We start from the raw sequence: 22,582 nt of genomic DNA, 5'->3' as shown, positions 1-22,582 counted from the left end.
ATTCCCTTTGTGCATCTTGAAATTACGGCCTCTCTAGATAATAACAGTAAACCACAAAATCTTCCATGACGAACATGGAATACTCTGGACCTTCCTTCCTGATGAAGTGAATGTCATGCCACACGTGAATAGCCTCATTCTCCACTTTGAGTAAAGCTTCAGATCGGAAGGTACAAACGCCGACCCCCACATTCCAACTCTCCATCTCGAAGCTTCTACTCATAAGAAGGCTGAAATTATCAGAAAAAGGCAATCCAACAATCAATTTCAATAATCTGTGAACCTTTCTTCATTTTGCATACGATACCCTAATTTCTATTCAATTTCCATTCTATATTCCCTTCTCTCACATAAAAGCATATACCCAACAACAAAATGTCTGCTGAAGGAACCAAACCCCGCAGTCGAGTCTTCTTTGACATCTCCGTGGGAAATGACTCTCTAGGACGAATCACTTTCGAATTGTACGATGATATTACTCCCAAAACTGCAGAAAACTTCCGAGCTCTTTGCACTGGTGAGAAGGGTGTTGGAAAGGCCGGCAAACCACTCTCCTACAAGGGTTCCGGTTTCCATCGTGTGATTAAGCAATTCATGATCCAAGGAGGTGATTTCACAGCTGGCAATGGAACTGGTGGAGAGAGTATCTACGGCGTCAAATTCGACGATGAGAATTTCGTAGAGAAGCATGACAGACCTTTCTTACTCTCAATGGCCAATGCTGGTCCTGGTATGTACAACAATCGCACTTCGTCTGACGCTCCTCGGGTCAAAATAATAAAAGATTAGACTAACAAAGACCTCGCAGGAACCAACGGAAGTCAATTTTTTATTACAACTGTTCCAACTCCCCATCTCGATGGCAAACACGTCGTTTTCGGTCAAGTCCTCAGTGGTAAAAATTTCGTCCGCAAAATCGAGAACATGCCCACTCAAAGTGGTGACAAGCCCAACAAGGAAGTCATCATCACAGACTGTGGAGAGCTTACCGGTGACGAAGCTGAATCTGCCGATGCAAAGACTCCTGATTCTACCGGCGATACATACGAAGGTACTTCATCTTCTATATCATCTTTTTTCAACTGTTTCAAGAATTAGCCAACATATCTGCAACATATCTCCTTAATGTTCCGTCTTTCGTTTTCCGTCATATCTTCGAGCAATTTTCGAGATTTCCAGTTTTCCTTTTTTCAGTTTTTTCTTGTCATTTTATTTCTCTTGTCTTGTCGTTCGATTGTTTGGAGTATTGGTTAACCTAGAGATTTTCCTATAAAAAAGACTTCCCAGAAGATATGTCCACTCCTCCCACCGCAGAAGAAACCGTCAAAATCGTTACCGATCTAAAGACCTATGGAAACACCGCCTTCAAAGACAATAAACTTCCCCTCGCTCTCGACAAATACGAGAAAGGTCTCCGTTATCTTAACGAAGAGCCAGATGTTACTTCCTCTCCAGCCGAAACTTCTTCCACCCTCTCAGCTCTCCGTTTCACCCTCAATAGCAATTCTGCCCTCCTCCAGAACAAGCTTAAGAATTTCGCCGATGCCGAACGTACCGCTAGCGCCGCTCTCGCAGTTTCTGGCACCAGTGACACTGATAAAGCCAAAGCTCTCTACCGTCGCGCAATTGCACAAGTAGGACTTAAGAATGAAGATGAAGCACTAAAGGATCTTGAAGAGGCCAACAAATTAGTACCCGGCGATGCGGCTGTTCTTAAGGAATTATCAGCTGTGAAGAAGAATGCAGCGGAGAGAGCTAAGAAGGAAAAGGCTGCTTATAGCAAGTTCTTCGCTTAGTCCGGTGGGTAATAATGGATGATATGGATAGATGGAGTGTTTGGGAAGGGGGGGAAGGAAAGTTTAAAAAGAATTGCGATGACATATCATGAATGATGGATGGCGTTGCTTCAGCTCTGGGATGCTTTCTAATTATTTTATGGTACATATCGTCTTTGCTCATTGTAGTGGTCTCGCGCTTCAAGCTTTTAGCGTCTAGCTTCGATATCACTTTACTTAGTAGCTCTGCGATAAAAATGAATGAATCAATGAATCCTCACATAATCTCAAATGGTTTACTATATCTCACTATTAGACACAAACGGGGTAGCTATGGAGCTCTCTCTTAATCTGTTTTTTATTTGATATCTCGACTCCTTCGTGCCACCCCCAATCTTCACTTCATCTCAGATCACGTTCTTGCTATCCCGATCAAATTCTTCTTGTTGTGTATCTATCACAAAAAATCGAACCGAGAAATGCCTACAGCTACATAGCTATAGAGGGAGTCACAATTCGCACCGAGAATGACATTGTATGTCGAGTGGATATTTATAATAGCATCTCGTGACTACCGAACTGGGATTTATATATATTTAGGTATCTTATATGACTACAGTATACACTTTCTCCCTGTCTTTCGAGGAGATTGTAGTTGTGATCGGATGGCAGGTAGGTTGATTCGTAGAATTCGTAACTGGAAGCTTGGAGATGGTTTGGTTTGGTTTAAGAGAAGCTGTGGTGAGAGTGAGATGAGAATTCGTGGGATAAATGTATATGTATCATTTTGCGCTCTTTTTGTTTGGTGAAGTGGAAGATAGATGGATTGGTTTGGGAATAGATCTAGTGTATGTTTTAACACGATTCGACTCTCCTTTATAGAACTCTCAAAATAAATTACTTTTCCCTCTGTTTTTGGCACAAAATCTACAAGCTGCAATCTGAAATTCAGAACTCGATTTCCTGTTAAAAAAATGAGCTGACTGCTTCATCGTAGATCGAGCTCCCTTCATTCTTCAAAGACATCGGGATTGAAAAATGCTCTTGGCAAGTTTAGCAAAGAGTGTATAATGCTAGACAGTGACTGTGCGCGTATTTTTATGCACTAGATGATAGCTATTACTGAGATTTTAAAAGTACGAGATTGTACCACGTAGCTTGAATTTGGGATTGTTGATAATGGTCTCGCTTTTATCGCAGCCGAAGCACAAAGATGTTTATTTAGATACCATGTGCATGTTTGTTGTCAAAAAGATCCGCAGCTCGTGTTTGAGAGAGCAGAGATACTGCAAGTGGAGGTTTGAGCTACTAGGCTGTAAATTTGATCGCATGATCACTTCTCTTCAATGACAAGTACATAGTTCGAGCTCAAGCGATCCGATTAGCTTTTAGTACCTGGCCAGTGGCTGTGTCCAAGTAGGTAATCCGATGAGAATGCTTGAATATAGACTTAATGTAGATGTAGACGGACGGCTTTGATGTTCTATGTGGCGTTGATATATCTTTTTATCAGTGTCCCTCACTGATATATTGCACATGTATCTTCAATGGAAGAATGGATCATGCGCAATGGCGAGGAATTAATTTAACCGTGAAGTTGTCCAATCATGTATTCAAGGACAATAGAAAAGGTAATATAGTCAGGCCGTTGCAATCCATTGCAGCGAGGTGAGAGAAGAGATTTTTTCCTAGAACAGATGGTTCCTTGAGGGCATCTTTTACCTACTCTTACCATTCATGATGAGAGAAGACAAAGAGTTAGTGATTAACTGACATTATCAGAAAGAATTAGCCTTCTTGCATGGTCATAATAGGAGAAAGAAGTCAAAGGTCGAGATCATCATACAAGGCTTAGCCTTTGAAATCGTATCCGTAGCAAGGCTCACTGATCCTAGATCTTCAGATTCGTTATTAAATCTTTCAGACCTGCCGTAACTAAAGGCAAGCTTCCCAATAGTAATGTCGAAGATTTCGATTCGCTCGGAGATGCAGTACAAGCTCCTGTGAAGAATGACATGGTTCTACATGAAAAACTTTTGACAGACAAGCCACTATCATAAGACGGCCAGGTCCTTACGGGGCAATTTGGAAGATGGATAAACTCTAGACACGGATCCCTTTGAGAAAAGCCTGCAACTGCAAATGAAAGGGAGCATGAAGCTCAGCTACACATAGTGAAGAGGAATTTCCGCAAAGCAAATAACACGTAATCGATTTGACTCCGCCACAACACATTGCAGGTATATCGAACACTTCGATATATGAATATCAGATATCTGAACGCTAAACCAAATTAAGATGATTCGCTTTTAGGTACAAACCCCGCTTGTACTGACAGGGTCCTTACGAGACGAGGCAGAAAGATAAGCCCTAACTTTTAAGACAAATTTCATAGTATTGAAGCTCTGCAGTGGATATAACTTTATTTCCAACGACTGTAGACCATAGCATCGTTATAATATTATGCCGCTAAGCTTGTAAAAGGTGTTAATATTTGTAGCATCTTATCAGTATGCCCTTAAATGATTCTTTGACTAAAACAAGGAAGATGATAGACGACTAGACATGATTGGTAGTCAATTCCGTCAATTCCACCCGTGTAATCCTGACAATGTTTCGTGAACCGTACAGAGCGTAATGCGATTGGTTCATTTGGATGTAGTGGGGAATTCAATTCCTAAAATACCAACGTTCGGTAGCTTCTACTGCAAGGGGTTTTGTCTCGAGCCGGATTTTGACAGCTGACTGGGCCTTGAATACTAGCATACACGAAGTTAACTTCTGAAGTAACCTCAATCAATCGATTTCATTTGCGATCTAGCCAACAGAAGGCAACTTGCAGTTGTGCGTATTCGCGTAAACATAATATTCAACGAATGGTAGACGAACATATACGAGGCCAGAATCTGATTAGTATGGATAGCTTTCTTAAATCCGGAGAGCGATATGTTAATTTCAAATGCTTCAATCTTAGTAACTTTCGGTGCTGATACGAGTAAGACGCTTATACGGCAAGTAGGCGTTGTATCTTTCTAGTTCTGTCATAAGGGTCCATGTTCCATGTAAACTAGTACATGCACTGGATGAATGCCCTAGTTGACTTACCCTATACAGATTTAATCATTTACAAGGAGAATGAGAATACCTCAATAACAAAGTTTTAATGTGTGTAAATAAGGAAGATTTGACAAATATATAAAGGTGGAGGCATTCGTATATTTTCTGTTGCTTTCTTCTATTCATCAACAGTATCGCATGCATTCTCTCGACATCGCAATTTTGCCTTCTTTGCCTTAGCTCATTTTTACAAAGGAAATTTACTGTCCACTATTCTTGTCACTCTCTACTACAATCATCGTCTAAACACGTTTGTAACATCAAGACTTCATTCAATCTTTGCACAACAGTCTTCCTACTGTCACTCTACCTCGAGCGTTCTTGTACACAGAGCGAGGCCGTCAACAGCATGTCTAACATTATCATCTTGGCTATTGTCGCATGTGTCTTATTGGCAATTGGATTAGTTTCCTTGATCAACATATCGAGACAACAGGATGGACCATCAATAGCGGTGTAAGAAAGAACAGAGCACCGTTCCTGGGTGAGGAGTAGCTGTTGCGGTATCTAATAGTTATCTGGGAGGTGGAAGTGATACTCGTCAAGATGATATTCGATCCCATTGAAATACAAACACTCACTCGACGAGCAACATCGAACCTCGAAGAATAGCTGATAAATCCTTTAGCGATTTTTGCCTTTGGTCATTTCATACAAGCGAAAGAGAATGAAACGATCCCACGATTTATAATCAATCCTCAATACAAACCGAAAGTCTTGGAATCGCATCATTGAGCACAGACATACCTGCTGGTCCTCTTTGTTTCATTGTAGTCATGGCTGTGTGGTTGATGTTGAGATCGTCAATTTTGCCTTGCGGCGCAGAATGATTGGATTTGGCGTTTGGGGCTGCAGGAATGAAGCTGTGATAGAATTTAGTAACAAGTTTGGGAAACAGGAGGTTGTGCAAAGAAGATTCAGGGAAGTTGGTTGACTCTTTTCGGAGAGACGTCTTGCTCTTCTGTAGAGCAAAAGACATTGGGGCTTTTATTTTTCCTGATTCTTCGTTGAATAATGATAATCATAAATACGGTTGTTTCGCAAGACTTGAGTTATGGACGAGAGTTTTACTAGATCATAACTGCTATAGCTTAATTTTTGGCCAGATGATCTTGGTGCTTTCATTTCTCATAGTGATGTCAAGATCCAACAGAAAACGCGTTTGTGAATTTGGCGGGCAGATTTCTGAAGTTGTATTATCACAGGAGTGAATGAAATTACCCACGACTTCTCACTTAGATGGTCACACTTTGATGAAATGCTGTGTAGCAATAGGCGTGTAGTCTAGGAGCAATTGAGTTTACATGTTCATCAATTTTGGGGCTTTCACTGCAGAATTCTGTCATGGGAGATCATTTCTAGTATCCTTGACAAGATAGATCATATGCGGTGTATCTCCAAGACTAGAATATGATAATTATTGAGCAGGACAAGAGACGAGAAAGACAAGGGAGATATTGATTTACAAGTGCTTATTAGCAGAGGAGTATCTCACCCTCTCAACCTAGACTGATTTTGCGAGAGTAAAGCCACAGAGTATCTTCTCACGCTTCTGTAGACTTTGGATATAATTTGTGACTTGTGGGTATATAATAACAGAATGTGTGGAACTTAATGATAGATAATAGTGGTAAATGATTCAAAGGACCACGGGGAAGATATGGAAAGGTAGATGCGAGCCACACTTGTAGATACAAAGAAATCCGAGATCAACTACCTCAATACTGTTCTTGTGAGTTTCAATAAGATTCAAAACTGTAGTCCTACCACTATCTGGCTAGGTATGCACCACTCTAAAGCACTACCAGTACCAACTACAAGGCTGGGGTAAGTACATGAAGAGAATTTTGAGACAAAGGGGGTTCTGCCATTGAGAGTAATGGAACAAAATATCAAGTACTGTGTATATTTTACCAAACTCAAACTCAGACATCATGAATGGGACAGATGAAATAGTGCTGAAAAGATCTGAACTCCAATATTGGCAGGTATAGCCTTGGCTAACTTGAAATAGCCTAGTGGATTGTCGGGAAAAATAACCCAGATTCCGCCCTTAACTTTTTTTTTTGCGAATCGCATCGCAAGCTTTCTCAAGCTGAAATATTAAATTCTTTCTGCGACATCTTAATTTCACCTTTCTATTCACAAGTAATCAAGATGTCCGCACCAGTGACAGGTCTACCGGCGGTTAAACTCCCTACTGCCCCCTCGCCAATTACACCTGAACAACGATATTGGAAGGGCTTTCGCTCCCAGCAACTCATACCATCACCAACGAATTATCCTATTACGCACATATCGTTCCCTCCTCCACCAACAAATGCTCTATCACCCTCCGGCAATGATTACTTCTGTGTTACTACTGGTACTCGACTCCAGATCTACTCCATTCGCACACGAAAATTAGTAAAGACTATTACTCGGTTCTCAGATGTTGCGCATAGTGGAGAGATTCGACGAGATGGACGTGTTATGGTGGCAGGTGACGAAACGGGAAAGATACAGGTTTTTGATGTGAATTCAAGAGCCATCTTAAAAACTTGGGAAGAACACAAGCAGCCAGTTTGGACCACAAAGTTTTCGCCAACAGAATTGACAACTCTCATGAGTGCTAGTGACGATAGGACTGTTAAGCTATGGGATCTGCCAAGTCAAGAAAGTACAACTACTTTCACTGGACATACCGATTATGTTAGAAGTGGTGCTTTCATGCCTGGATCGATGTCAAATATGATCTTGACTGGTAGTTACGATGAGACTGTCAGATTATGGGATCCTAGAGTTCCAACTAGAGCAGCTATGACCTTTAAGCATGCTGCACCAATTGAGACTGTACTTCCTATGCCTTCAGGGACCACCGTTCTTGCTGCAGCTGATAATCAAATCTCGGTCCTTGATTTGGTTGCTGGAAAGCCATTGCACATCATAAAGAACCATCAGAAGACTGTCACTTCGTTGTGCCTCGCATCAAACGCTACTAGACTGGTTAGTGGTGGCTTAGACGGCCATGTCAAAGTTTTCGAAACCACGGGATGGAATGTTGTAACTGGACTCAAATACTCAGCTCCTGTTTTGTCAGTCAATGTCGTTAGCTCTGGTGCCAATCGCGAGGACAAGCATTTGGTTGTAGGTATGCAATCTGGTGTCTTATCCATCAAAACACGACTATCAGGCCAGCAAAAGGTGAAAGAAAGAGAAAGAGCGAAAGAGATGCAAGCCTTACTCGACGGTACATTAGAGGAATACGATAAAAAGAACAAGAAGAGAAAACACACTAGCGGAGTAGAAAAGAGGCTCAGAGGAATGGATTTTATGGGAGAAGGAGCAGATGTGGTGATTGAGGGTAATGCACGTTCAACAAAGCGAAAGGCCCCAGAATGGGAGCGTGAACTCCAACTCGGTCGATATCATCAAGCACTAGATTGTGTACTCCAGAAAGGTCTTCCCGCAGTCACTGTTCTTACACTTCTCACAGCTCTTCGACACCGAAGTGCTATGCGAGCAGCATTCGAAAAGCGTGACGAGACTACGATACAACCGATTTTTAAATGGGTATCAAAACACATTACTGATCCTCGATATGTTCCCATATGTACTGATGCTGCTATGCTGCTCTTGGACATATACGCAGAGTATACCTCTGAATCGCCAGAATTAGAACGCCAAATCAGATTCTTACATCGACGTGTAAGGGCAGAAGTAGAAAGGTCACAAAAAGCGATGCAGGTCAAGGGTATGCTAGACCTGCTTGTGGCTGGGGTAAAATAGGAAGTCTAATGAGGAATTGTCTTTTTTTTGCATAGCGTTGGCGTTGGTAGGGAAATACCGGAAATGTCAGGAAAAGCTTCCTTGTCCATTCTATATTTGAAAGACTCAATAATTGAACCTATCACATAAGCTACTGTGCATATTTTCAGATGAGAACTACAATTAAGTTTTTCTCTGCTCGCAATACTATCTTGAGTAGTTTTCTCAAAATTGAAAAGGACTTCGTCTATTCGCCTCGCAAAACCAAATTCACGTCATTACGCATTTGCAAGCGCCAGGGGTAAATCTTGATTTTGACCCCACCCCCATGATACCAAACAATCTACGAATAACCTCCTATCGGGTACTGTGATCTACATTGATTCAACACAATACCAGAAGTTCTCTCCGAATGGTGTCAAGATAAAGCTGTAATTTCTGTGGCAACTTTTTCCATGTGGCATGGTAGTATAGGTTTCAATTGGAAACCCGATCGATACCTTGATTCATCTCGTCCAAAACATGATATGATATTCCCAATTCACAAAACTGTGCCATAAATTTTTGTTTTCCACAAATGATTCACATGTTATCTAGCTTGAGTCATAAACGTCCACTTTCCCCTGACATGAAGTTCACTTTAAACTAAGACATTGAGCTCCACTGCAAAATTACTATCCAAAATGCCTCGATCAAACACCCTTCCAATAGACCCACCCAAAAGTACCTACACCGGCGATGGAAGACTTAATCGTAACAGCACAACAAAAGTACAATCTCATGTTCCTTCGCAAAAGCCATTCAAACCCCAAATAATCCACCAATCGACCTCTCAACCTTGCCGTCATGGATCGAAGAAATCAAATTCATCAACTATTACAGGAAGTTCGACTTTGAAATCTGCGAGACCAGATGGCTTGAATAGACAAAATAGCGTGCAAACAAGATATATGAATATGCTTCTTTCTCTTGACACTATTCCCCGTATGCACAACATATACATATCATTCTTTAGTTGTAAGTCATCTCACCTCTCGAATCTCTATTCTCCAATCATCATTCTACTTACTCTAACATCGTCGAGGGATACTCCTAGCGGGCTTCATAATCTTCCCAGGCACATTCACATCTCTCCAATCTCTCCCCTCTTCTTCCCTTCCCTCCGATCTCCCAGATGCAACCACCCAACACATTCTCCACGCCGCGAAAAATATTCCTCTTCTCTGGATTGCAAGTTTTAGCTGTGGTGTTGGTGCAATGGGTATGCTATGGCTGTGGCATACACATCGACGAAACTACGTGTGGCTTTTGAATAAGATATTCCTGCCGGGTTGTCTCAATAGTGTTGCGGGATTTGTGGGGACGCTGGTGGGGGTTTATGGGCAGCAAAAGGGAGCGTGGAGTATTACTGCTAGGTGGGTGGGAAGTTTTCTTTCATAAGAAAATTGATTTTGTTGGGGAGCAGGGAGAGTAATTTGGATGTTTTCTTTTCCTCCAAATTGTGTTTTTATATTGTAATATACATCTACTTACTCCCCATCTGCGCATAGGGTTACTGCGATAGTTACCGGCGCCATTGCATGTATAACGGGTGTTCTATTTGTTTTTTATAATTTCTGGTCGTTGAGGAGGGTAAAAAGTACACATGAAAAGGAGATGGAGAGTTTGAACGAGGGATTTGTGGAGAAGATTAAGAGGAAGAAGGATGAGCCGGCGTTGGAGCCGGGAAGTGTTGTTTAGCGGGCTGGAGATGAGATTATAATGGTTAGGAGATGGGAAAAGATGAAATGATAGATAGATAGATTTCAAATGGGAGATGGGAGGAAGGGAATGTAGGGGATTTGTCATGTTTTTCTTTATCTTTCTGAAGAAGAGATAGAGTGGCACACTCAAAGTCGATGCTAATGGTTTCTTGTTCGATTTCATCTATTTATGAGCTATCTACAAAGTTATGAAGAAGATTTCCTTGCGTAGACTTGATGTCATCTGGCTCCTATTCTCTCTGGCCTCGCTACGGTGCTTCTCTCACTTACTGTATGATCCCAAAAAGATGAGCATAGCAAATTTTATTGATATCCCAAAGAAAATTCATAATCCCATGACGGTTTATTTGTTTGCAAAATCTCAAAAATCCTCTCATTTGAAAAAAAAAAAAAAAAAAAACACACAACCAGACGTTCAAGTTATCCAAATCAAGTGATGAAAAAGACTCCTCGAATCCAAGCAATCTCTAGAAAAGACGCGATGAAGAAAGAACAAGCGTAAAGTAGAAACCGTATATCAAAATTCTTTCCAGTTAGCGAGAAAAAATATCAGTGGGTTGAATACACATCCATACATCCATTCGTACATCACATATCAACCATATACCATATACACTACATACGAACTTCAACCACTTGGCACTCCCAGACCCAATCCCTCAAACATCTACATAATACCCACTTCTCAAAAAATTCTAGATACCCCAACTAAACGAGCACCGCGAAGTGGATATATATGCTAGGGAATATAAAAACGACGAATATAACCAACTACCTAGTACGTGCAATACCCAATACCCACGATTTCGAAAACGCTAAGTTCCAGACTTCTTCCTCTAAGCTTAAGCTCAAGACTCCAAAGCAGATATGCAACAAAGAGGTAAACTTGTGAAGAGGGGCCTAAGTAACGTGATTTGATGCGTAGATATTGAAAGTGTTATTAGAGTGATGTAAGGGAGGGAGAAGGAAGTTACGCGAGAAGGATGAGTCTGCGTTTTCTTTTGACTAGGGATCATATCATCACATCATTATCCCATTTGCCTCTAAGCCCCAGTAGAAAAGTTTTTGATTATAAGGATTTTGTAAAATTGCAGAACCAAGTAGAGAATATCTATCGTGTGAGTTCGATGATCTAAAAATGTGAATCACATCTCTCTTTTACACGATATTCATTTAGCCTCGAATGCGTATTGATATTCTGCATATGGTTTAAGTGAGTAATTAGCTTCACCAATTTAACATATTAATTGAGAAATAAGATCATGGGTCTGTGATGGAAAGATGAACAACCAAAATGTCATTAATTTCACAGGTAAACGCCTCGTCCCTTAATGCTTGCATATCATCATCGCCCGTGTGTATATACTTAGGTATCCTAACTCCCACTTTTCGTGCACGTTGTGTGCTATGCTTTCATGCATCTATCTACATCGCTACCAGAAATATCAGTATCCTTAATTTTTGTTTGTTTTTCGATACTCATTGCAGCCTTTCATTCCTACAATCTGCCCCTTCCACTCGATCCACCACTTCGCTAGCTTAGCTCGTTAGACGACATCATCACTCCCCTTAACAACCCTATGACACCATCCACACCAACTCCTTGCCCTCCCCTCCATCTCCCTAACCAAATATCTCCCCTCACTTTTCTCATCACCAAATTCTGGCACACAAGCCCCTACCTTCACCATCTTAACCCTCTTCTTCTTCATGACCCCTCCAATCCCCTCAATCTCATGTCTTGCATATCCAGGCCCTAGACTTAAATTCCTCTCGCTGCTATTAGGACTCGTGCCTCCAAATATACTTCCTCCAGGACTAGATGCTGGAGACCCGGCTCGACTAGATTCTTCGAATTCACGCGCGTCTTCGGCGTCACAGTCGGTTTCTTGTTCTACTTCTATGGCAGCTAGACAGGCACTACCACGGCCGCAAGGAACACCACGATTTCCTTCACCGATGCCAACGCCGAGACCACCTAAAGATGGAAGGTAGCGTGTACGCCATTTCCAGATGCCTTCGTATTCTTGATCGGTGGAGCGGAGGGATCGCCCGCAGGGCTGACAGAGCCAGACAGCTGTTGGACAACTGCAGAGAGAATCTTTGATTATTTCAGGGGATAATGAAAGGGTATGATCATGTGTATCTGAGGAAGAAGAGGGGCAACATGATGATGAAGAGCCAGCGACCAAAGAAGAAAGAGGAGCCTTCGAGCATGTCTTACACATGCGTCGATGACGATGACGTAAGAGAACGGGGCCAGGTGGTTTAATAGTGCAGTTCTGTTTGCACAGAATTAGCCTCTATAATATGTGGACACAGCGCCTATACAGATCCCAATATCCTTTAATAACACATACCCTACAAACCACCCTTCCGCACTTGCGACACTCTCCCACCAGATCTCTAGCACAATCACCCACTTTTCCACTACCATGTGCATCGCGTCCGCTTTCAACAAAATAGTAATCTGCGGCCCGCGCTCGATAACGAAATGTATGTTCGGGATCGAGCTCTACATCCTCATTTTCGCAGTGAAGGGTTGATGTGAGAAGCTTGGAGCGAAATTGGAGGAGATTGACTCGAACTTGACGGCATGTATGAGAGAGTGCATCGAGAGTATTGAGGTCGATATTAGATGCTATGGCAGATATGATACTGCGAGAATATTAGCCTCTTCCTGATTGTATGATTCACAAGTGAATATAATCAATGACGAATAAGAACTAACGGATAACAGCCCAATGCCTCTGTGATGACATTTTTATTTGGATTCACCCTGTCGTCTTGATCCAACGTCAATCCAAGTGCGTTTGCTCCCTTATTCGCCTCCCCGAATCCGCCCCAAACAGGCTTTTGAAATCCATTTATTCCATTCTGCAAATGGCTCAATTCATTGCCCACTTGCTCTGGAGGTTCCGAATCATCTTCGAAATCGATAAATACTACCATTTTGGAATTTGAAGAGTGTTGTGTAGGAAGAGGAGACTATAGATGTTGTGGTAGACGATAGGAATGGTATGAATGATGACGATAGTGATGGCGATAAGGATAAGGAAGTGGATATGAATGAACAACAATCAGATGTTGACGTGTGATTGTTTCTTATTTAGACTACACACCAGAAACTTGTAAGAAGATTTGATTTTTCAACAATTGAATTGTTCTTCTCCTTTTATTGACTCAAAGTGAAACATAACCTAAGACTCGAGTAAACAAACGACAAAAAGGAAGTTCATTAAGTGACAACGTATAAGAAGTTCCGACCGACAATATAACAGGTATTTCCCTCGTCCCTCGTCCGTTTCTCGGTCTCTAGCGTCTTAGTCAATGGGTCTCCACCCCTTTCTTTATCAGATCAAAAAAGATCTGATAAAAACAAGTGGATTCTATTTCGTGATAGACTATTCTTTTCCTCCACTCCGGCTCTTCCACCGAGTCCCACGTACGTTCCTTACTCTCAGCCCACTTCAGCCGGCCGCAACTTGGTTTCTCATTCCAGCAATCGGATGCGCAAGAAAATCCAGACGCGTCCATGTTACACATTATTATCCGGTCACTTATTGTGGGTTTGAGAAGATAAGATTGGAAGGAAAATCCAATTCATTATGGTATGTACTTCGTATGCAGGGGAAGTGTGTACGTCTTGGGAATTTCTATGTGGTAACTTTATGCTAATTCTATTATTATTATTTGGGATGAGATATGGACGGTGAACCGGATGAAGAATGATTTGTATGAAATTGTATCACTTAGTTATTGTGGCATTTGATCGCGTGCTCGGGCTTGCAATTGTTTGTTGGGATGATCTTGGAAGGATACAATGGGCTGTGATGCAAAGGAGATGATTGAGTTATATTGTCGAAGGTTGACGCGAATAACTGGTATATATGGGCTGATATATGACATGAAATTATGTCCATTATTCTGGTTCGATTTGCGCATTATTCTTGATTGCAAAACCGCCCTCAAACGACTGTCATGCTGTGTGATGGCTCATTATGAACTTTGATGTAAGTATCCGGAGTATTGCAAACTACAGTTTGAAGCTTGCTCGTTCCTCCAACAAAAAAAATTCGTGGGGGTGCAGTAATCTACAATATCACATGGCAGAACAGATCAGGATATGAAATCTTAGCATTAACATCATGAATAATTCAACATCGAATCTCAAAATTCCTATGGCTCCTGCCGATTTGTTTACACCAGAAACACCTAATGCTAATCCAGACATAGACAATCCAGTCTGACCCAATGCAGAATACCCTTATTCGAATGTACCTTTTCCAAACAAACCACCAACGGCCTTGCGCCTACTTTCCACTCCCTTAAATTTCTTTTGTTCTCTTCTCTTCTCCTTCTTCTCCATCACAGCTTTCCGTTCACTTTCCCTAACAAAAGAGTTCACTCCACTATGCTTGCCTCCTCCTCTCCTGATACCTGATCCTTCGTCCTTCCCACCAGCCGTCCGCTCTGTTGCTGACATACCAATACTTACACCAGTGCTTGATGTCCCAGATAAAATACTGCTATTTGTCGTGGCTTTTCTCAATAGAGGTACTACCCTGTGACCTGGTTGCGATGAAGGTGCTGCGAATGCTAAACGTTCATTGTTGGCAGCAACATTGCTCGAAGATTCACGCTTCAGTTGTATTCTGTCGATGATGGAAGTTCCAGTTCTGCGTATGGCGAAAGGATCACGATTCTTTTGAGTCCCTTGTTCTGGACCTCCTTCAATTTCCAGATCATCTTCTGAATCAGACTCGAGAATTTTTGAAGTAACCATAGCATGAGGATCTTCAATAAGACTTGACAGTGATTCTCGAACCTCTGATAGATTCGAGGGCTTCTTCCCTGTACGTCTCAAGTGTGGTGGTGGTCGAACATAACCAGTGCTATCGGAATGCTTACGTTTTGACGGAGGGCCCATGACTTCTCCAGTCTGGTTTGGTGCAGATTGCTGAGATTCGTCGTTTTGGGTTTGAGATTGTGAGTCAGAAGTATCGTCTTTTTCTTGGAAGTCATCTAGGAATCCCATCTCATCTTCACTTCCTCGATCCTCGATTGCACGAAGAAAAGCCTCTTTTTTGGGATTCTGTGCAATCTTTCCAATCTTTTCGTCTGCAAGTAAAGCTTTACGCATCTTGGCTTCTGCTGCGCGCTTTCGACGTTGGCGTGCCTCTCCACCATCATCTGAGTCCGAAAGATCATAATCGGCACCTCGTTTGCGCCGAAGCATGCCCTTGGAGATATCGTTGTAAAGCTTCTCTATTTGCTTCTCGTCACTTGCTCTCTCGCGGTCACTAAAATGGTTAGCAATAATACATGTGTTGGAATCTAAACAGCTTACGCATAGAATTTGGCAAGTTCGCTCTCGTCGATGTCTTTCTTTTCATCATCTATCATTTCTTTGACAAATGCATCCTCTTCCCCTCCACTTTCATCGTCACTGACACCACCCAAACCAGCATACTCGTCTTCTGATTCCTCGGCTTGTTCATTGACCATGTTCTTAGCATTACTCTTTTTCTTATCAAATTCTTCAACAACCTTCGGCTTTCTTTTGGCGGCTTTACGCATGACATCAAAAGCGTCAGGGGTAATTTCAAAGTCATCATTTTGTTTGTTATCCTCTCGGGTAGCATCCAATAATTCATCCTTATCGGACACAGAGATGGCTCGGGCCCTTCTGCGAAGCTTTCCTTTCCTCTTCACAATAGGCGTTTCTTGAATATCATCACCAATCATTTGAGTAGATTGTGATCCCATCTTAAATGAGCCTGCGGTCGAAGGTGGATCCATAAATCGAGATTTAATGGGTGTGATCATCGAGAATCCTTCGTCCTGTGTATTGGGAAATTCGGAGGCTTGAGTCGATAACGGGTTCTCGACCAAACTTTCGAAATCATGGATTTGCGATTGTGAGAATGAAACCTGGATTCCCTGGGTTTCATTGTCTGCTGGTTGTGATTCTGGTATTTGTGTTTGACTATCCATTACCATGTCTTGTGTTTCTTCGTCAATCATGGTGGGAATAAAATCGGGCAGCTCAGGCATAGCTCTTCGGCGAAGGAAATCTATGGAGTGTTCCTTTACGTTTGAGGCTTGTGACTCTGGATTTGATGATTCAAATATATCTTGACTATCGTCCATTGTACCCTGGAATATCTGTGTGAGACCGAGTCCAGCGGGGCCCGTTATGGGTAAACCAGGTATGAATGTTTTGGTTGCTGAACGAAGAACTGAAGTTGGAATTACCGGTGAGTCTGTTCGCGGCTGCGACAAAGATAGAGTTCTGGGAGCTTTGGGTGTCTTTGTGAGAAGATCCTCTTCTTCCTCGTCATCGGAGATAATGTTCGTGACTCTCGATTTTCTGGACCGCCGATGGACAGGTAAAGTGTCTTCTTCGTCCTCAGCATCCATGAGGTTAAGTGGATCTTCTGGAATAGAAAGATCAATTTCAGATTCTCCATCTTCCTCTGCCTCATTGTCGAATAAGGGATTTGGTACGGGGTTGTCAGTTGCCTCTTCTTCCTCAATTTCCTCATCCTCGTCTTCACCACTTTCTTCATTCTCGGAGTCCTCATGCTCGTTGTCTTCTGAGCCGGAAACCTCTTCCTCTTCTGGTATTTCTTTCGTCTCTTGCCAATCCTCATCGTCGCTGCTGTCATCCAATGGGTCTACTTCACCATTGGCTTTTCGCTCTCTCTTAGCAGCTGCCTTTTCCCTTGCCTGTATCTCTTCTCCTTCACGGCGAGCCTTAGCGAGTAAGTCATCAACCTCTGCCATTTCCTTTTCTCGCTCCTCGGCAGTCTGTACAATGATTCCTCGATCTCTAAGGGCCTGGAGTCGCTCCTCTCTTTCTCGGTGTGCTTGTTGCCTTGCCTTCAATTGAAGACTTATTTGTAGATCTTGGGCTGTAATCGATGGCTTTTGATTTCTTCCGGAATTTTGCTTTCCAGGCGATCCGAGGTGTGCAAGCATTCGCAAAGCCATCATCGAATGAGGTTCCTTGGCTTGTTTCTCCGGAATTCGCTTGAATATCGCATCTAATTTTGCATTGCGAGCAGATTTCTTTGGGTTCACAATCTCGAGATCACTATCCGAATCAAGCTCCAAGTCACCAGTGCTGACTTTCGCTGGCCGTATCTGAATTGGTCGCTGCTTGAAGACAGGCTTCTTCTCGGATAAACTTTCGGTCAGATCTGTATCGACAGCCTTTCCTTTGCCCTTGTCTCTCCTGGAAGGTGGTGACGATCTCAGAGCTTCCTCAAGAGTAGGCAAGTCCTCTTCGTCTACCACATCCATGGCTGTGCTTGCTATCAGAGAAGGCACGGCGAGCTCTTGTTTATCATTAGTGTCCATATCATCTGGTGGAGATGTGGGCGGTGTTTCTTGCATCTCAATGTCTGATTGTGGTGCGGGCGGAGGACTTGAACTTGCGGGTCTTGCGGGGTCAGAAGAAACAGTATTAGTCTCCTCAGTTTGTCTGTAACCAAACCTGGCAAACAAGCTCTGTTTCGTGATCTTCTTCTTGTTTGTAGCTTTGTGAGCCAATTGCATATTCCTCGACAATCGCTGAGTCTCTCTGTGCATCTCCTCGATAGCTCTCTTGCTCGCCTTTCGGGTAGGACGATTTTGCTGTGTAAGTCGCTGTCCTCCTTCATCCTCGCTGTCAATCTGATTGTCGTCTTCAATCAATGCGGCCTGTCGTCTCCTTTCTTCAGCTTTCGCAGCCTTCTTCTTTCTATCCTCCGCCTCTCTTGCATGACGTTCTTGGCGTTTCCTGGCAACCAGATCCTGGAAAGTCTTGTTTGATTTTGATATCGAGTCCAGTTGAAGGTCATCTGGACCGAAATTATCGGCCTGCGGCGTGGCCGATCTGCCAGCACTGGGTGTAACGAAAAGTCCAGGAGAAGCGGATTCTTGTCGAGGGGTTGACTTGACGGGGGTCTGGCGAGGTGAACTTCCTGTCTTACGTCTCCGCAAAACCACTGGTATGTCACTTTCATCGGCATGACTTTCATCATCTACGATTTTCGGTGACTCCGCCCTTGGTTTGTTCTTCATGAGCCTCCTGACTCTTTCCCTCGGATTATTCGCCACGAGCTGATCGTCGTCTGATCCGTTCAATGCAGCTTGCATACGCGCAGCCATTCGACCCCTTGGCCTTGCTATTTCTTCTTCGTCTGAAGAGGACTGGCTCCCGACATCGATTGAACCTTTCGTTCTGCCCAGTGCCGTTGACTGAGAGTTTGTATTGAATATATCCGACTTTGGCTTTCGTGAGGCGATTCTTTTCCTTGCATTTCCAGAGACACTCTCCTCATCAGAGTCACTAATTCCTGCAGCCGCCAAAACAGCTCTGATTTTTGATTTGGGTGTCAACTCCATTGGAGAAGTAGACGCTCCAGGCGAAGATTCTCGTGATGAAGCCATTGTAATTAATTATAATATATTTATGACTGCGAAAAATTAACACAATCGTATGTAAGGTTGAGCGTAATCATAAAATAAGAATCATCGAATCATTGTTTGTAGTTGTATAATAGTTAAATGTAAGTGCAAGGAGAAGAAGTGTTTAAGAGTTGAGTTTTGTGCTACGATATTAGAAACGCGTTCCAAAAAGACGTGTACGCGACTAGCAAGCATAAAGTTTAAGTGCGCGTGGAAGTGTGGCTGAAAAATCACGACCCACCCTCTAGCCACCTTGATAACCGCACCTGCCCCACGTATGATATGGATGGATCCGACTTGTCACTTCTAAAATTCCGATCAGATTAGTTCCTCATGACCATGTAGAAATTCGTAAGCCCGAGATATCGAGGATATCGTGAACTGTCTCCAGTTATATATTGATTTGGTTTTCCCATTTTTCTTGTTTGACAAAGATTTGTTTAACACCTGCCATATATACGGGGTAGTTGTATTTCTAGATGAAATAGGTACTGAAAGAGAATCAACAAAAAGGCATCACGAAGCCATCAAATTCCCCCTCACTGCAAGTCTGCATCCCGTATATCTGATTTGATATTGACCTACAACAAAATATGACAACTACATATCTCCAGCGGTTGAAAGCTAGATCTCAGAACAATGTGGCCGCGCTAAGAGATTCTCCTTTAGCGGAGATTTCAGGTGCCTTTGGTGATCTAGGAACTCTATTACCACTGATGATTGCTTTGGCAATTAATAATTCAATATCTCTCTCAACAACTCTATTTTTCTCAGGCATGTGGAATATATTGACAGGTGTTGCTTTTGGTATACCTCTACCAGTACAGCCTATGAAGGTAATTTCTCTTGTAACTAGCCATATTCCTAGCTAACCATTCTCTAGGCTATTGCTGCTGTAGCCATCTCAAGGAACTTTTCGATTGAAGAAACGGCTTCTGCTGGTTATACTGTAGCCGGCGTGGTGTTAATCTTAAGCGCTACAGGACTTCTTCGATGGTTCACACGTATGATACCTACACCCGTCGTCAAAGGTAAGTCTTTTTGCCGAAGCAATGTCTAATTCAATAAAGTTTCTGTATTAAGTATGTTTTCAGGTATTCAAGTGGGAGCCGGCTTGTCTCTGATCTTATCCGCTGGCTCAAGTCTTCTTCAACCTTTGGGTTGGACGACTCCAAATGCTGCCGACAACTTGATATGGGCACTTTTCGCCTTCATCGCTTTGCTAATTACGCAGAGGCTTCCAAAACTGCCATATGCTCTAGGTATTTTCGTTCTTGGACTTGTGTTATCATTGTATATCACGGGCTTTAGTTACCTACCTTCATTTAGATTATGGCACCCTCAAATATATGTTCCGTCCGCAACTTCGTTCAAAGTCGGGGCGCTCGACGCTGGTCTAGGACAAATTCCCCTCACAACCTTGAACTCCATTATTGCTGTCAATTTTTTGGCATCTGATCTCTTGCCAAACATTCCAGCCCCAGGCGTTACTTCGATTGGTGTCAGTGTCGCACTAATGAATCTAATTGGTGGCTGGTTTGGTGCTATGCCTGTTTGCCATGGTTCAGGAGGACTCGCTGCTCAGTATAGATTCGGAGCCAGAAGTGGTGCAAGTATAATCATCCTTGGTGCCTTTAAGATGATCTTGGGATTGTTCTTCGGTGAGACGCTTGTGGGCCTACTAAGACAATATCCAAAGAGTTTGCTTGGAATAATGGTCGTAGCAGCTGGTCTAGAATTGGCAAAGGTAGGAGAAAGTCTTAATTACGGAGCTCGAGACCTGTGGGATATATCGGAATCGAGTATTGGATCAGATTCTGCTCAACCACAAACGATAAAACGCCATAGACAACTTTCAGACGAGGAAAGGAAGGAAAGGTGGACAGTAATGTTCATGACCATTGGGTTTCTGCTCGCGTTCAAGAATGACGGGGTTGGGTTTTTAGCTGGTATGCTGTGTCATGGTTTCAACCAATCTTCTAGGTTATGGAATGCTTGGGAAGGGTGGAGAACGAGATACGGCGAGAGAAAGATTAGGAGTGCTGCGAATAGTCCCGGAGGTGAAGAAGAACAGTTGCTCTCCAATGCTTAAGCATGAGACGAGGCTCAAATTCAGTGATATTCACGAGCATATGAATGAACGAAAATGCGTTGTTGTAAAACTGTATTTATAATCTGACGGCGCTACCGCTAAATTTTCCGATCACTATTAATCTTTATTCAGTACTTCAATGGCATTTTCAAGAGATCTTTGATAATCTTATATAATACAGCTCGGTGTGATTTATACATCAAAATTACCATGAATAGTACTGTCTTTGGGCAGTCACAGGTCTATTTGGTAATTGAACCCAGACCTTTTTGTTCTTCAGCTTCTCCTCTCGTTCTTCATGCAGTCTAATACGAGTTTTCTCTTCCTTCAACACGAGCGAAATACCTAAAATATGTTAGCCCTGACAATACTTCTACAAATGATGCTCAACTTACTCGTTGTCCTGTTCTTCATAATGTTAACATTTCCTCTCGCTCTGAAATCATAACTTCTAGTCCAATCTCCTTTTCCACACCAAGCTTCATCAACATATAATGTAGTTGGATCCTCCACTTTGACCCTCTTTCCATCCTTTGTGACGATGTATCGCGTCTTGAAATTTTCAGTAGATTTTCTTTCAACCTTTCCTAATCCCATGCCCCTCTTCAAGATGGCCTCGTTCCTCGCATGCTCCAGATGTTCTTTGACATCCTTGGCAACCTTCTTCTTCGAGAATCTCATCTGAATGATTGCATCTTCCACTGTCTTGCCCGCAATTTGCTTGGCCAAAGGAACCAATTTCTTCACTGAAGTCTTGAAATCATGACTCTTGGACAACAACACCCTTTCCGTTCTCTTCAATGTTTGATCCTTCGTCAAACGTCCTCGTTTTTTAACATCCTGGATGACCATCTTCCTTTTCCATCGAAGTGTAGCATCGGGGTTTGGATCGAGCGCTCTGGCCATTATTTCAGGGTTTCTGGGTATGACTTTGTTTTCCTCATCTCCTTTACCTCTTGAATCTTCATCTTCAAAGATGGACGATTTTGCGAGATCTCCCCGCTCGGCCTGTTGTCGTTGCGCATCAGATTTTTTCTTGAGATATTCTTCTGTCAAAGGATTCTTAGGGGCTTTATCCGGCGAGAACATCCTCCTTGCACTGTCGAGACGCTTTGAGAAATTGTCCCATAGTGATCTTCGTTGATTGGTGTATAATGGGATAAGGAAGGCGATGGGTGGATGAGATGTTGTAAGAGGTGCAGCTGTGAGCTGATCAGCATTGATCATATATAGACATAGCCCTATACTTACCAGACCTTAGCAGGCGCCGCGAAGGAAGATTCAAACTCATAGTGCGGACTGGGTGGTGTTGCTTGTCAATGGCTTGGGCGTCATATCAAAATAATTGAAGTTCTTAGTTTGCCAAATTTATGTGGCTGCTTTAAGAATCACGCTACAATCAGGATTCAAGATTTTTTTGGTTCATGCTTATAAGAGCTATCTCAGTCAGAAACTTTCCAAGTTTCAATTAATTTACAGGTAGACCTTCCAAATGATTGGAGGTTTGATCAATTTAACTACATGAATTTTCTATTATTTATTCGGAACGTTGAATGTAAATGGCGATCTCATGTCCCGCTGTCGTATTCCGAAATTATTAAGCGGCGGCAAAGGTCCGGTGGGATTGAAAT

General features: G+C 42.6%; 7 protein-coding genes across 7 annotated transcripts; 4 read left to right on the top strand and 3 right to left on the bottom strand.

The window, feature by feature from the left end:
• Positions 1–375: 375 nt before the first annotated feature.
• On the top strand, positions 376–1,796 carry EAE98_003525 (uncharacterized protein; the record flags this gene model as incomplete). Its single annotated transcript, XM_038951145.1, has 3 exons — positions 376–730; positions 809–1,051; positions 1,279–1,796. 3 exons carry the CDS (start codon positions 376–378, stop codon positions 1,794–1,796), a joined length of 1,116 nt encoding a protein of 371 aa, XP_038812609.1.
• Positions 1,797–7,049: 5,253 nt separating this feature from the next.
• Positions 7,050–8,660, top strand: EAE98_003524 (uncharacterized protein; the record flags this gene model as incomplete). The annotated part of the gene is made up of 1 exon (XM_038951144.1): positions 7,050–8,660. The coding sequence occupies one exon, from the start codon at positions 7,050–7,052 to the stop codon at positions 8,658–8,660; it is 1,611 nt and encodes a 536-aa protein (XP_038812608.1).
• A 581-nt stretch (positions 8,661–9,241) lies between these two features.
• Positions 9,242–10,379, top strand: EAE98_003523 (uncharacterized protein; the record flags this gene model as incomplete). The annotated part of the gene is made up of 3 exons (XM_038951143.1): positions 9,242–9,656; positions 9,724–10,054; positions 10,190–10,379. Exons 1-3 carry the CDS (start codon positions 9,323–9,325, stop codon positions 10,377–10,379), a joined length of 855 nt encoding a protein of 284 aa, XP_038812607.1. The 5' UTR covers positions 9,242–9,322.
• A 1,570-nt stretch (positions 10,380–11,949) lies between these two features.
• EAE98_003522 (uncharacterized protein) lies at positions 11,950–13,354 on the bottom strand (the record flags this gene model as incomplete). Its single annotated transcript, XM_038951142.1, has 3 exons — positions 11,950–12,684; positions 12,763–13,060; positions 13,134–13,354. The coding sequence occupies 3 exons, from the start codon at positions 13,352–13,354 to the stop codon at positions 11,950–11,952; spliced, it is 1,254 nt and encodes a 417-aa protein (XP_038812606.1).
• Positions 13,355–14,418: 1,064 nt separating this feature from the next.
• EAE98_003521 (uncharacterized protein) lies at positions 14,419–18,841 on the bottom strand (the record flags this gene model as incomplete). The annotated part of the gene is made up of 2 exons (XM_038951141.1): positions 14,419–15,705; positions 15,753–18,841. The coding sequence occupies 2 exons, from the start codon at positions 18,839–18,841 to the stop codon at positions 14,670–14,672; spliced, it is 4,125 nt and encodes a 1,374-aa protein (XP_038812605.1). The 3' UTR covers positions 14,419–14,669.
• Positions 18,842–19,245: 404 nt separating this feature from the next.
• Positions 19,246–21,039, top strand: EAE98_003520 (uncharacterized protein). The gene is made up of 3 exons (XM_038951140.1): positions 19,246–19,695; positions 19,743–19,890; positions 19,954–21,039. The coding sequence occupies exons 1-3, from the start codon at positions 19,453–19,455 to the stop codon at positions 20,949–20,951; spliced, it is 1,389 nt and encodes a 462-aa protein (XP_038812604.1). The 5' UTR covers positions 19,246–19,452; the 3' UTR covers positions 20,952–21,039.
• On the bottom strand, positions 21,040–22,242 carry EAE98_003519 (uncharacterized protein; the record flags this gene model as incomplete). The annotated part of the gene is made up of 3 exons (XM_038951139.1): positions 21,040–21,296; positions 21,347–22,153; positions 22,203–22,242. The coding sequence occupies 3 exons, from the start codon at positions 22,240–22,242 to the stop codon at positions 21,157–21,159; spliced, it is 987 nt and encodes a 328-aa protein (XP_038812603.1). The 3' UTR covers positions 21,040–21,156.
• Positions 22,243–22,582: the final 340 nt, after the last annotated feature.

This window comes from Botrytis deweyae (genome assembly GCF_014898535.1).
Source record: "Botrytis deweyae strain B1 chromosome Unknown BDEW_006, whole genome shotgun sequence".
NCBI classification, from domain to species: Eukaryota; Fungi; Ascomycota; class Leotiomycetes; order Helotiales; family Sclerotiniaceae; genus Botrytis; species Botrytis deweyae.
The sequence above is the reverse complement of the archived record's forward strand: the minus strand, read 5'-3'. Positions and strand labels throughout refer to the sequence as shown.